General features: G+C 37.7%; 1 protein-coding gene across 1 annotated transcript in view; it reads left to right on the plus strand.

Annotated features, from left to right (window-relative positions):
• The window catches only part of clcn7 (chloride channel 7), a 46719-nt gene that overhangs the window by 28075 nt on the left and 3192 nt on the right, over positions 1 to 15452 (plus strand). Inside the window, exons 12-24 of the mRNA XM_057861397.1 lie at positions 113 to 229; positions 319 to 373; positions 494 to 554; positions 3058 to 3199; positions 3656 to 3749; positions 3858 to 4030; positions 6197 to 6248; positions 6362 to 6489; positions 10433 to 10518; positions 10611 to 10746; positions 11074 to 11133; positions 13187 to 13363; positions 13452 to 13532. Of these exons, the coding sequence (XP_057717380.1) occupies positions 113 to 229; positions 319 to 373; positions 494 to 554; positions 3058 to 3199; positions 3656 to 3749; positions 3858 to 4030; positions 6197 to 6248; positions 6362 to 6489; positions 10433 to 10518; positions 10611 to 10746; positions 11074 to 11133; positions 13187 to 13363; positions 13452 to 13532 (1362 nt within the window). The remainder of the gene's footprint in view (positions 1 to 112; positions 230 to 318; positions 374 to 493; positions 555 to 3057; positions 3200 to 3655; positions 3750 to 3857; positions 4031 to 6196; positions 6249 to 6361; positions 6490 to 10432; positions 10519 to 10610; positions 10747 to 11073; positions 11134 to 13186; positions 13364 to 13451; positions 13533 to 15452) is intronic.

Consider the following 15452-nt stretch of genomic DNA (forward strand, 5'->3'; position numbering starts at 1 on the left):
TTTACTGGAGATTTTTTCATATCGCCAAAAAAATGCATTGATAAGAATAGCGTCTGCACTTACCAAAAATATCCATTTGTTTTTCATCATATTTCTTCCTTTTCATCCACAGTTCTTTGCGTCAATGATCTCCACGTTCACCCTGAACTTCTTCCTCAGTATCTACCACAACAACCCAGGTGACCTTTCAAACCCTGGTCTCATCAACTTTGGACGATTTGAGAATGATGTAAGTACCCAATTATCAAAATTACATAATGATGCTTTTTATTTGAGCATGGATATAAATGACCACATATTATATTGTCCTTTTTTTAGAGTGTGGCCTATTACCTCTATGAAATTCCCTTGTTCATTGCCATGGGTGCTATAGGTAAAATGCCTTATTCCTCCATGTCTTGTTGACAATCAGTTCGATTGCAGTGTGGAGTACAAAAGAGACTTAAACTAAAAGCTAAGTCTCAAATTTGTGAAGTGACATTTTCTCTCACAGGTGGACTTCTAGGAGCTCTGTTCAATGTTCTCAACTACTGGCTGACCATCTTCAGAATAAGGTGGGTGAGGTGCAGACAAATCCCAGCAGACAATCACTTAATGCTGTTGCGTAAATCAACGTCAAAGGGTCAGATGACGCATGTATTATTGTCTTGGATATGGCAGCAACATAAAAAAATGTGCCCGCGCAGGGTACTTCCTTGCTTGCTCGCACGTCTGGCATTTGTGAAAGGTAAAATTAGTCACAATGTAAGAACAGGTATGATCACTAAGGATGGGACAGGACTTAATACGGCACTATTTTAGTATGACGCGCTCCAGCGTAAAATGTTACGTAAATGGATTTTTGTCTCGGGCAGAGCACGCCACAATTTCTATAGAATTTAGCAGAGCGTTGCAGTGAGACTGTCATTACCAAAATAGACTGGTGGAAATGGCAATTAGGCACACAAAAGGTTCACTGTCACCTCAACACTGAAAGGGTAATGTAATGCAGATTTAAGGCAATTTTGGTTAGCGCAAACAGTCAACTCTGCGGACATGTGAAGTGACACATATTTTATTCATAGATATGCTCATGTATTTATATACAGTGCCCTCCATAATTATTGGCACCCCTGAAAAAGATATGTTTTTAGCTTCTAATATATATATATATTTTTTTTATTCAAATAATATGGGACCTTAATGGGAAAAAAAGAGGAAAAATCCAACCTTCAAGACAAGTGCATTCATTCAGTGGGGAAAAAATCCCACATTAAGAAAAAAATATTTGACATCAAATAATGTGTGTCACAATTATTAGCACCCCTAGTGTTAATACTTTGTACAACCCCCTTTTGCCAACAAAACAAGGTCTGGGGACTGAGATGGCCATGGGAGGAGCTTGATTTTGTGTCTGGTGAACCATTTCTGTGTAGATTTGGCCATATGTTTAGGGTCATTGTCTTGCTGAAAGACCCAGTGATGACCCATTTTCAGCTTTCGGGCAGAGGGCAACGGATTTTGATTGAAAATGTCCTGGTAATTCAAAGCATTCATGATGCCATGCGCCCTAACAAGGTTCCCAGGGCCTTTGGAAGCGAAACAGCCCTACAGCATCACTGACCCACCCCCATACTTCACAGTGGGTATGAGGTGCTTTTCAGCATGTGCATCTTTGGTGGCACGCCAGACCCACTTAGAGTGTTTGTTGCCAAAAAGCTCAATCTTGGTCTCATCTGACCAAAGCACACGGTCCCAGTTGATGCCTGGGATCGTGTGTATTTTTGTGTGAGGTCCCATATTATTTGAATAAAAAAATATATATATAAGAAGCTAAAAAACACATCTTTTTCAGGGGTGCCAATAATTATGGAGGGCACTGTATATATATAATATATATATATATACATACACATATGGCGGAAAACACAGGCAAGGCTCTTTCTACTCTTGCACCTCTCTTTAAAATAAACTGCTGTATTTTAAGCCAAAAGAACTGTTGTGTTTGAAAGAACAACATGTCTATATGCTGCCGTAGCAGATTCATGGCGCATTAAGCCCCCGAACTATTTTTAATTTGTCCGTTTTACCCTGGAAACCCCGTTTACAGAAGTTGCGCAACCGCTATTGTTTCAACCTAAGTAATCGTAAAGGTAAGTGATCGTATTTCGTCCGTTTTACCCTGGAAACCCGTTTACAGACGTTGCGCAACCGCTATTGTTTCAACCTAGTCATAAAAAGAAGGTAAGTAATCGATTTCGTTTTCTTCGATGGGGGAAAAAAGTTCAGGAGTTTCACCTCCTCCAGCCATCGTGTAGCACAGCTGGCTCACTGATACTGAGCAACAAACGGTGGGGGATGGTTGAGCCTTGCAGCTGCAAGTGAAAGATTTCTCCATGCATTTTTTTGGACATAAAAATCAGCTCATACATTAGGAACGGTATGACGGAAACATTTTGCGATTTTAAAACCTTGACGTTTTCCTACCACGGTATACCTTGAAACTGCTAATCGGCACATGTCTAAGCATGACTAGGTGCATTGGTGCAACTAGGCATATTCATGCCGGTATTAGAAAAAAGGTAGCATAAAATAGGATGTCAACCTATCAACACTTACAGGTAAATTTCACTCTACTAGGTCCCCCCACCTCACATTTCCGGAATTGAGGTCAGAAGTCAGAAATATGGCGATGCTTTGAATTAGGTGGACGTCTGCTGTCTTGAGTGTTCTTTTTTTTTTGTGGGGGTGGGGGTGGGGTTCCTTGTTAACAAAATCGTCCCAGCACATCCAAATTGTGTTGTGCTTCAACAAAATTAACGTTTTGATTTTTTGGGGAGATCATTCTAAAAGGTTGGTTTGGCACAAGCGCAACACCGCATATCATGAAAAGACCATTACCATTTATGTGAACTGCACATCTCTGCCATGTTTTGTAATTTTATATTCATCTTAGATGTGTTATTTTTCTGTGAGAGTACAATTGTCATCTCAATTTTTTCTGGGGGCGACAGACAAGTATTGCTGTGTTAATGTGTAAGACATCAGCATGATCTTGTGTGCACGTGCGTCCATCAGGTATGTCCATCGTCCTTGTTTGCAAGTGATGGAAGCTATGTTGGTCGCCGCGGTGACTGCAACAGTGTCATTCACCATGATTTACTTCTCCAACGACTGTCAGCCTCTCGACCCTGAACACTCAGAGGAGTACCCCTTGCAGGTGAACGGGATAAGGTTGTTTTTGTTTGGTTTGTGAATGAGTTTATCGCGAGTAGACGTCCATCCATTTGAAGTGGAAGGGTGGCATCGAATGAAGTTTCGTTCATTAGTTGGCAGCCTTCCACCTCAAATGGGTTGGACATCTATTGCTGTCAATCACAGCGAACTTGCGTAAAACAAATCTGATTTCCTTTTTTAGTTTGTCACTCTGTCTCATTCTCACCTTGAGCTTTAAGGGCACTCGCTACTGTTTTCTGTACATGAAGCCTTCAAATTGGAATTTTATCCAGTGTTCCATTCCAAAAATGTCATTACTAACTGAAGTGAAGCTCTCAACTGACATGTGAGCTGTTGTAATTTATTGGTAAAGCAACTGCGTTTTAGGGGGAATAAAGCTCAGATAGAGAAATCTATATCCACCTTTTTGTCTTCTCATATTTCTTGCGTTTGCCTGCAGCTATTCTGTGCAGATGGGGAGTACAACTCCATGGCAACAGCCTTCTTCAATACTCCAGAGAGAAGTGTCCGTAGCCTTTTCCACAACCAGCCAGGTAAATAGTAGTGAATAGGTGTTACTATGGCATTTTCCCCAGAAGTGCTTACAGCCAAGGGAATTCCAAATATGACGTGAAAAAAGAAAAAAATGTTTTCTTTTAAAGGATCTTACAATCCTCTGACGCTGGGCTTATTCACGCTCACGTACTTCTTTCTGGCCTGTTGGACGTACGGCCTCACCGTGTCCGCTGGGGTCTTCATTCCATCGCTGCTAATTGGTGCAGCCTGGGGAAGACTATGCGGAATTCTGCTGTCTGCCATCTCTGCCACCGGATCGGTATGTGTGTATCTAGAAAAGACCTCTTGTTCTGCAGTGACCAATCATGTTCAGTATTATTTGCTGGTCGTGGTGTGACAATAAATCAATATGGTGACATATCGCGATACTTTGTACCCCGGTGGGTTATTGAAATGCTCCCGCTGTGAATTGATATATAGTTTTAAAAAGGTGTCACTGTTTAATAAAGGAACAAAGAGGTTGATACTAGATTGTTCCACTAGAAAAGTGTTAACTTATCGGCTGCCATTTACGGCGCTAAACGTCCAATCTATTTAGACTGGGCGGTACGAGTGAACCGATGTTCTTTTGCCCTTCCATGTTAAAATGAATTGGACGTCTAGCCAGGGGTGAAAGTGCCTAGAATTTCTTGCCAGAACTATCTGACATAAAGGTTGCCACAGCGCCAGATTTTTTTTTTTTTGGTGAGGCTCAAACCTCCTAAAACCACCAAAATGCATAGAAAACTGCTTTTGGCACAGTTATACCTATAACACATGAATTAGGCACCTCGGTGAAGTTGTCCCCCCAGCACACACAAATTCATATAAAAGTGATGTGAATTGTTTGTGCTACATTTGTGCTGTAAAAAGTTTTTTGTTTGTGCTGCTATCGTTTTTTTTCAGATATTAATTACGAGTGATGATGTCACGCAGCCCCGCCTCTACGGCAGAACTGAACCGCAATGGTGCCATTCGTTTGTGCTACGTTTGTGCTGTAAACCTTTTCGTTTGTGCTACTATCATTTTATAGACATTGATATTAAGTTAGAGTGAAGACGTCAATTGCAGCCCCTCCGTCGCGGCTAATGCAGCGTACCACTCTCTCAATAACAGAGTGGTGTCCCAACAACTAGCGCAAACGTAGCACAAACCCCATTTACTGCAAAATGGACCTGGATGGGTGCCATTTGCTTGTGCTACATTCGCGCTAGCACAAACGTATTATAAACGAATGGCACCATTTCGGGTCCGTTTTGCAAAAAATGGGGGGATGCGTGACGTCATCACTCAAAATTAATATCTCAAAAACTATAGCAGCACAAATGAAGTATAAATGATTGACACCATTTTCAGCCATTTTTTAATCAAAATGGGGGGCTGTTTGACCGCAGATTGACCTATAAAAGGATTGTAAATATCACAAAAACGATAGCAGCAGAAATGAAACCTTTTACAGCACAAACGTAGCACAAACAATTGACATCATTTTTATATAAATTTGCGTCTGATAGGGGGGGCTAACTTCACGGGGGTGAATTAGGCTACTGCATTACACTTTCTGTTATAAGGCATACACGAGAAACTGATTTCCATTCAAAATTTTTTTTTTTTTTTTTTACAATCGTGCAAAATAAGTCAACAAGCTTAAGAACATGGGATGAACATTAAAATTGATGATAACGTAAACATTGAGCTATTTCATTAATTTATGATTTTAAGAAATAAGTAACATACATTAAATAAGTCATTTGTATTTATTTTTGTTAATGCACATTGAAAAAAAATAGTATATTAAATATTTTGTAATAGTGCAAACATCAACTTTTTTAAATTAAAAGGAAATAAATAAGTAGCCTAACAGAAATGAGCAAAAATATGTCCAAATGTGTGCATCAACATGGAAGATGTTTTGAACATCCCTATCAGAGTGAATAAAATAAAATTAAATTAAATAAGCCTCTTCAACTGTGTCCTTTCTCTTACAGATCTAATCAATTGTCCTTTTTTGTCATTTCATGTCATTTTGTCAAGATACTTTAATTACTGTTGATTTTAACGGCGGCGGCAACACTCTACGTAAAGTACGTAGCTGCTTATTTAGCTACAATAGCCCGACGGAATAATAGACTTTTATTCTCGTACTATTAATTTGACATTTATTCTCGTAGTAATAGTTAGATTTTTTTTCTCTCTCGTACTATTACTATGAGAATAAAAGTCGTATTATGACATAGTTTTTGTTGAATTGTGACGCAAAAGTTGGAAAAAATAAACATTGTTGGTTGGTTTGTTGGATATCCATTCAGAACCTGTGTATCCGTAATTTATATACCACCATATCGTGAGGCACCCAGAGGTTCCTACCCGTACCTTTTATCCCCCCAATTGTAAATTCTTTGTTATTGCAAAATACAATACTGACTTTGCGACTGTGTTTATTTAGATCTGGGCAGATCCTGGTAAATATGCCTTGATCGGAGCTGCAGCACAGTTAGGTGAGTAAGTTTAACCTCTCTTGTACAGCATTAATAGCACTCACAAGTAACACTTGATCCTAAATAGTTGTGTAGTGGTGTATATTCTTTACCAATCAATGTTGTCTGTGCAGGTGGCATTGTGAGAATGACTCTCAGTTTGACTGTCATTATGGTGGAGGCCACGGGAAATGTCACATACGGCCTTCCAATCATGCTTGTCTTGATGACGGCCAAGATCGTTGGAGACTACTTTGTTGAGGTGTGTAAATTTCTGTGTCTTAGCATCCTTTCGCTTTTTAAAAAGTTGTGTTTGTGGAGTTTTCAACTTATTTTGATGTCTGCTTGTACAAATGCTGTCACACTGTCTTATGAGTATTTTTTTTAAAGCAAAATTTTAGAGACAAAAAAGTTCATTCATCTCAATTATTTTAATAAATTAATTATTATTATTATTAATAAAATATAGTGTCGCACTGAAACCAATTCCCATTTGACTGTGTAGTATTGGACGATAATGCACCTATACCAAGTTTATTTTATAGAAACATTGCTAATAACCTGACTTTTAATTATTCAATTGGTTTCAGAAATGGCTCATATGAAAGCTAAGACCCTCCTAAATGTTGCTGAATGTACAAAAATACATTTGTTTCACCGAAAAAAAGATTTATCATTTAATGAAGACATAAAGGTCAAATGTTGGCAAGACAAAAGTTTTGTCGCCTACAGAAAGTAGTGTGAAAATTGAACAAAAATGTACTGCAAATATAAAATGTTACATAACTTAAGCAAATTAAGTAGTGGTGCTGTGAGATCCAAATTTAATATTTTGTATGACTTCCATGGGCTTCGGCACCATCCTGCTGCAGAATTTGTCCCTTTTTATGGTTAGGAATGTAAGAGGCAGCTAAGATTAGTTGATATTTCAGACTATTTATCCCTCAGGGTGCAGACAATTAAAAAACCGTGTGGCATTTGCCAAGGCCCACAGCCTGTCAAAAGGATTGATGCAGGAAAAGTGATAAAAGGTGGATTTTTCAGATGAATCTTCCATTAGATTACACAACAGTCACCGCAAATATTGCAGGAGACCTACTAGAGATTCACTCAGAAAACAGTGAAATTTGGTGGTTACATGATTATATCATTACCAAAATCATGGTCTGGGCTTAAATCCGGTATGGGGGTGTGCGAGAGATCTGCAGGGTGGAAGGCAATGTAAATAGTCTGAAATATCAACAAATCTTAGCTGCCTCTTACATTCCTATCCATAAAAAGGAACAAATTCTGCAGCAGGATGGTGCTGCATCGCATGCTTCAATCTCCACCTCAAAGTTCCTCAAGGCAAAGAAGATCAGGATCCTCCAGGACTGACCAGCCCAGTCACCAGACATGAATATCATTGAGCATGTCTGGGCTAGGATGAAAGACGAAGTATGGAAGACGAAACCCAAGAATGTTGATGAACTCTGGGAGGCATGCAAGACTGCTTTCTTTGATGTTCCTGATGACTTCATCAATAAATTGTATGAATCCTTGCCCATGGAAGTCATGCAAAATATTAAATTTGGATCTCACAGCACCACTACTTAATTCGCTTATGTTATGTAACATATTTTTGTATTTGAAGTACATTTTTTGTTCAATTTTCACACTACTTTTTGTAGGCGACAAAACTTTTGTCTTGCCAAAATTGACCTTGATGTCTTTATTAGGGATGTCCCGATCCAGGTTTTTGCACTTCCGATCCGATACCGATATTGTTTTGCACTTCCGATCCGATACCGATACTGGCCGATACAGATAACGGCCTATCTGAGCATGTATTAAAGTTTAAAGTTATTTAGCCTCCTTACTTAGTTGTCAGACTCATTTTGAAAAGGGTTTTAGTACTTTTGATAACAACTAGCCAGCTGAATTAGGTGAGTTTGAATAATACACAACGGTTGGGAACAAGAAACTGACCTGTTTATTCAGTGACAAGCACAAAACATTATAAATAACAAACAGAAATGGCATAGTCAGTCAGTAAAACGTGCAAATAATATTGTAAACTGTCTTAAAAAAGCAAAACACACAAACAACCTCAGTGGAAAATCCCACAAACCCCCCAAGCTATTAGATGCTTTTAATATTTCGTGCATTAGTTACAATAATTGGATAAAAAGACTCTCAGGTTTAAATAAACGACTATTTCAGTACCAAGTTAACATTTTAAAACAGTAAATAAAATACTCAAGTCCCCATTCTGTATCAGCATATTTAAACTACATTCAATTCATTTAATTTTGCGAATCAACTGTTAAAGTTGTTAAAATTGCTCCCGTTATTCCATATTTTCCCTTCTGTCTACTTTCGACATGTGAAAGTTTTAAAACTGTTTTGATGATAGATTCAAGTCAAGATTTTGCCGATATAGGAGTATTTTAGATAAAAAGTTAATTTGGTTCGCTTGGAAGGTTAAAAAAAACTGGATCGGAAGTCTGGATCGGAATTTTTCTGTGTTGGCCGATCCGATACCGATGCACACTTTTTTGCCCATATCGGCGTTCGAGCCGATCCAAATATCGGATCGGAACATCTCTAGTCTTTATTAAATAATAAATCTTTTTTCAGTGAAACAAATATATTTTTGTACATTCAACATCATTTGGGAGGGTCTTAAATTTGATATGAGCCATTTCTGAAACCAATTTAATCATAAAAGTCAGATTATTAGCAATTGTTTCTACAAATTGGGACTGTATAATAGGGCTGCAGCTATCGATATTTAGGTAATCGATTTATCAATTAGTTCAAATAATCGAGTAAATCGGATTATGAACATTTAATGTGTTGCAGAATAAATTTTTAGGATATGTAAAATAAATAAACATGTTTATGCTTGCAATTATATTTATTTTTGCTTATGGTGAATAAACTTTCAAAAGAGCACTGAATGCGAATACAAAATACACCTGTTTCTTCAAACTATGCAGAACTGCACTTTCATTTCACAAGAGCAATATTTGCATTTAAAATTATAATAAAATACCTGAGTTTAGCCTCAAACGATGTATAAAAAAAGTAAATAAATGAGAATCTAAGAACAATAAAAGAACTATTGGCTAACTTGCATAGCAAAAGTCTGCTATCTTAAATGCTATAACATGCTAACGTTGGTTTTTTTCTTTTTACAAAGCTCTTAGCAAATCGTTCAAATGCTTATTCCCACAAAAAAACTGCTAAATATACTTCTAAACTAAATAAATGCATAAACTAACATATTAGCTAAAGGTGCAACAATTAATCGATTAATTGACAACTAATCGATTAGCAAATGAATCGACAACTATTTTGATAACCGATTAATCGTTTAGGACCTTTTTCAATTTGAACTTGTCTAAATTCTAGAAATTATAACATATATAACTTCTCAGTTGTAAATATTATCAGATTTCTCCAATATATTTTTGTTAAGTCAAAGTAGGACATGAACTAAAATCTGCTTTTGCTTTGGAGAACAACAATTCACATTTTTGCAAATTTTCGGAAGTCTTACTGTTTAAACTCGCTTCCTAATAAAGCTGCAACAACTAATCGAATAAATCGATTCATAAACTAGTTGCCAATTATTTTTATAATAGTTAATTATGAAAATAGTCGTTATTTGCAGCCCTAATATTAGCTCAAAGAAACACTTACCCTATGTTAGTTTTAACAGGGAACAGCTGTTTTGAGCAATGTTACATGTTATGTCATATTCATTGTTGCCACTAGGAGGCAGTATATCCACCCAAATCAATAAAACTAAATACAAACACTTTCAAAACAAACCATTAAAACGCCACTGTAATTAAACGGATCCTCGAAGAGGCAAAATTTGATTCGAAGCTTTTTTGTAATCGAATTACTCGAGTTAATCGATTAATGGTTGCTGCACTAATCGTGATAAACTCATTTAAAGTCACAGCAGAAGGATAAAAGGATGCCGCATGATTGGACGTCTATCGTTATCTTGGGAAGCGCTTTTTTTTTTTTCATAAAGCCGGATAGGGTCGGGCGACCTGCGATTGGAGACCTCGAATAGTACATTTTGCACAGTATCAGCTCGTTATTTTTTAATACTCCCCAGCACCGATGATGTCAATTTAGTGCCGTAAAGGTACTGATACTAGTGTCTATATTGGCACACTAAAACTATCTTTTGTCTTTTTTTTCAGGGTCTGTATGACATCCATATTAAACTGCAGAGCATCCCCTTCCTACATTGGGAGGCTCCTGCAACTTCACACTGGCTAACAGCTAGGTAATATCTTACGAATATAATAGAGGAAACCTTACTAAATTTACACCGTGGCTAATAAATATTCTAAACTTACTTTTATCACTTAACTTCAGAGAAGTGATGAGCAGTCCTGTCACCTGTTTGAACAAGGTAGAGAAGGTAGGAACCATCGTTGACATCCTGAGCAGCACATCAACCAATCACAATGGTTTTCCTGTAGTGGTGGTGCAAGGTGATTCTGGTGAAGAGGTATGAGTGCTTAATCACTTTTTTTTCTTTGAGTATGTGTAATTAATGCGTTCCGCATCTGTAACTGATAAACTTTCAATAATTGTTGATAATACTTTTATTGCCCTCACATGTATTTTGTGGGTTGAGTTAATTATAAATAGGAAATGATCAAAAGTTGAACAAACTTTCGATTGCATTCTATTTTGTGTTGCTTTTTGAGCTATTTTACTATTTCCTTGCTAATCCTTGCACTGAGTGAAAGTTTACCTACAAATGATCCTGATATTGTCAATAAGTCAGTTGGTGCTCGAAATGAATTCCTTTCACTTGGTCTTTCCCCTTCAGCCAGCAAAACTCTGCGGACTCATCCTTCGCTCACAGCTCATCGTTCTCCTTAAGCACAAGGTAAGAGGCAGGTAGCTCGTTTCTAACCTAGGTGACGTTTTCACAAACATCAACATTATGCAGAATTGATTGTTTATGTCTTACAATATATTTTCTTGAGATAGAAATAGGCCAGTACAATATATCGTTTGAACATCGCCATCAAAATGTGTGCATGCAAGCTCAATAGTCACATCGCAGGATGTGCAACTGTTTTTTTGTTGTTGTTTTTTTTGAACACATAAACTTTTATTTTGCTTTATAAAAGCAGCAAGTGTGCAGAAACATGGCCTCCTGGATCTCTTTTATACACAGTAGTCTTCATCATTCACAGATGAACCCCTTTAGCCTGGATTAAACTGTATTAATATGAATACAATGTGGTCATCGTGAGTCAACCAAAATCTTCCAAAACAGCTATTCAAGTCATCTGGTGAAAATTCTTCTAGTTTTAATATTGCAATATACAGTGAGTATTTACACACCCCGGGGAATTTTGCAAGTTTACCCACTTAGAAAAATAGGTGGAGGTCTGAAATTTCAATAATAGATGCATTTCCACTCATAGAAACATAATCTAAAAAAATCCAGGGATCACATTGTATGATTTTTAAAAAATAATTAATTTGTAATTTACTGGGGTTTATATGTATAATGTACGCCCGAGAATCAGCAATGATTATGACACTCAGAGTTGTCAGTATACCTTTACCCAATGAATAACCACCCACCTACCACCTGTTTGAGCTCAATATTGTGACTTGTGCACCCCACAGTCAGTCATAATCCAACTAACTTGGGCAAGACCAGAGAGCTTTCGAAAGACACCAGAGAAAAAAAATGTTGAGCTCCACAATGCTGGAACAGGCTATGGGACAATTGGAAAGCAGCTTGGTGAGAATAAATCAACAGTTGCAGCAATTGTTAGAAAATGGAAAAGGCTAAACATGACGGATAATCTACCTCGTACTGGGGCTCTATGTAAAATCTCTCCTCGTAGGGTATCACTCTTGATGAGAAAAGTGAGGGCTCAGCCTAGAACTGCACGGCAGTAGCTGGTCAATGACCTGAAGAGAGCTGGATGCACAGTTTCAATTGCTACTGTCCATAGAACACTACAGTCCAATGGTTTAAAATCATGCATTGCTCACAAGATTCCCCTGTTGAAGCCAGTATATGTGAACGCCCATCTAAAGTTTGCCAGGGACCATCTGAATGATGCAGAGGGGTCATGGAAGAAAGTCATGTGGTCGATGAGACCAAAGTAGAACTTTTTGGAGCAAACTTTACTCGTCGTCTGTGGAGGAAAAACAAGGATGAGTACAATCCCAAGAACACCATCCCCACTGTGAACGATGGGGGTGGAAACTTCATGCTTTGGGGCTGCTTTTCGGCAAAGGACGACGGACTCTACTGTATAAAGCAGAGGATGAATGGTGAAATATATCGTCAGATTTTGAGCCACAACCTCCTTCCCTCACTTGAAGATGAGTCACGGCTGGATGTTCCAACATGACAATGATCCAAAGCACAAAGCCAAGCTGACCAAGGAGCGGCTGTGTTAAAAGCATATCAAGGTTCTGGAGTGGCATAACCAGTCTCCAGACCTCAATCCAATAGAAAATCTTTGGATGGAGCTGAAACTTCGTGTTACTTAATGATAGCCCCGAAACTTGACAGATCTAGAGAAGATTTGTGTTGAGGAATGGGCCCAAATCCCTGTTTCCATATGTGAAAACCTGGTGAAGAACTACAGAGAGCGTCTAACCCCTGTAATTGCAAACAAAGGCTTCTGCGCTTAATATTAGCACTGATTTTCTCAGGGGTACAAATACTTATGAGCCCCAGTAAATTACAAATAAATTATTGAAAAATCATACAATGTGAGTTCCAGATTTTTTTTAGATTATGTCTCTTTAAGCAGAAATGCATCTATGATTGAAATTTCAGACCTCTACCTATTTTCTCACTGAAAACCACACAAAAGTTCATCCCATCTCAGATTTTTCCAATATCATTCAGCCCTAGTTAGAATAGGCAACTGTCTACTGTCACACTCCTACTGTTTTTCTAGGTGTTTGTGGAGCTGGCCCGGTCGCGGCTGACCCAGAGGAAGCTCCAGCTGAAGGACTTCAGGGACGCCTACCCGCGCTTCCCCCCGATCCAGAGCATCCACGTCTCTCAAGATGAGCGAGAGTGCATGATGGACCTCTCTGAGTTCATGAACCCGACACCTTACACTGTTCCACAGGTAATACAAGTGTGTCATGTCTGTTAATTGTCTGTCACACTGTATAAATAAATGCAGTGTGATTCAAAGAGATACAATTTGTTTGCAGGATACGTCTCTTCCTCGTGTGTTTAAACTGGTCAGAGCACTTGGTCTCAGGCACCTGGTTGTGGTGGATGATGAGAACAGGGTAAGCGTTAGGATTGTGACAATAAAGTAGTGATTCAGTGGTACCTCCACATACAAAGTTAATTTGTTCCAGGATCTTGTTTGTAAGTTGAAATGGTCATATGTCAAGCAGGATTTTCCCATAAGAATACATTATAATTTCATTAATTCCTTCCACATCCCAAAAACCTACACTAAATCCTTAATAAATACTGCTGGTACTATTGCAAATAGCAATTACACAGAGCAAAACAAATAAATTATGAATAAAAATAGGAAGAACAATAGTAATAATAATAATACCTGTAATAATCTAACGAGTCGGGTTCTAATGTGTACCTGAACGCATCGCGTGGCTGACTTGACAAAGTGAGATAGGACTTTTTACTTTCACTTTTCATGTTCAGCTGCGGCGGACAGTAGGCGTTGTTGCACAAGTTAATGGAATAAATGATTACAAACCTGACGAAGCTGGCGATTTGTTTGGCGATGTTACCACAATAATAATTGTCACCTTAACTTATAAAGACTGGCAAACGGAGGTTAAAGGAGGACCGTCGAGTGTAGACATTCTACGAGGCTATTGTCGAGCCACTTCATCGATACGCACACCACGCTGATATTTTTCAGTCATTTCCATCTTCATTTTAATGGTAAGCATCAACTTCTCCCTTTTTTCAGAGCCTGCACTAAAATTTTTGGAACTCATGTTGATTTATCTCACAAAAAAATATGCCTTGCACCTGTCGTACGGCAAAACAAAGAAACTGTGGCACTGTCATAAATCGTCGTATTTCGAACATGTCGTCGGATGTAGAAACAAATAGCGAGTCAAATTTTACGTCTGATGCTGAAAAGATTGTGTTGAATAGAGCTGTCAAACGATTAAAAATTTTAATTGAGTTAATCACAGCTTAAAAATTAATTAATCGTAATTAATTGCAATTCAAAGCATCTATAAAATATGCCATGTTTTTCTGTAAATTATTGTTGGAATGGAAAGATAAGACACAAGACGGATATATACATTCAACATACTGTACATAAGTACTGTATTTGTTTATTATAACAATAAATCCACAAGTTGGCATTAACATTATTAACATTCTTTCTGTTAAAGGGATCCACGGATTGAAAGACTTGTAGTTCTTAAGAGATAAATGTTATTACAATTTATAGTAATTTTATATTAAAACCCCTCTCAATGTTTTTGTTTTAATAAAAATTTTAAAATTCTTAATCAAAAAATAAATTATTAGCCCGTCATTGTTGACGTCACATTAAAAAAAAAAAAAAAAAAGTGTCTTTAACTATGTAAGGTAGTGATTGAAATACACCACAAGGTGTCAATGGTGAGTTTTAAATTACTTAGAAATCAAGCCAATGAGTGTTTTGTCCCTCGACTGACGCCGTAGTTTCCCATCCATTGTACTTCACGGTCATTTGAGTGCTGGCTTCACAACGTACGAGACCTCTGATAGTTTTTATATTGTGACTAAATATTGCCATCCAGTGTACTTTTTGAGCTAAACGAAATGTTTGAATAGAGTTTGACCAAAGGCTGAGTAAGTTTTATGTGGACTTTGCATAACTATTTTGATTGGGAAAGCCAGTTCTCTTTTCATTGTTGTTTAATTGTGTGAGAACAGGGCCTCATTAATACAGATTGAAGTGCTTTTCTTTTTGTGAACATTATTATTATTATTTTTTTTTTTTTTTTTTGAGAGATAGAATATTATTTTTGTTATGCTTTCACTAAATGATACTTATGCTTGTTGTGTAGCAGTTGCCGAAGCTTATGCCAATAAACGGCGCGGCCCAATCGGGTCATTCTGCGCATGCGTTAAATGCGTCAAATATTGTAACGTGAATAATTTAAAAAATTAATTACCGCCCGTTAACGCAATAAATTTGACAGCACTAGTGTCGAAGCGATTGTATG

This window comes from Corythoichthys intestinalis, chromosome 16 (assembly GCF_030265065.1).
Source record: "Corythoichthys intestinalis isolate RoL2023-P3 chromosome 16, ASM3026506v1, whole genome shotgun sequence".
Taxonomy (NCBI): domain Eukaryota; kingdom Metazoa; phylum Chordata; class Actinopteri; order Syngnathiformes; family Syngnathidae; genus Corythoichthys; species Corythoichthys intestinalis.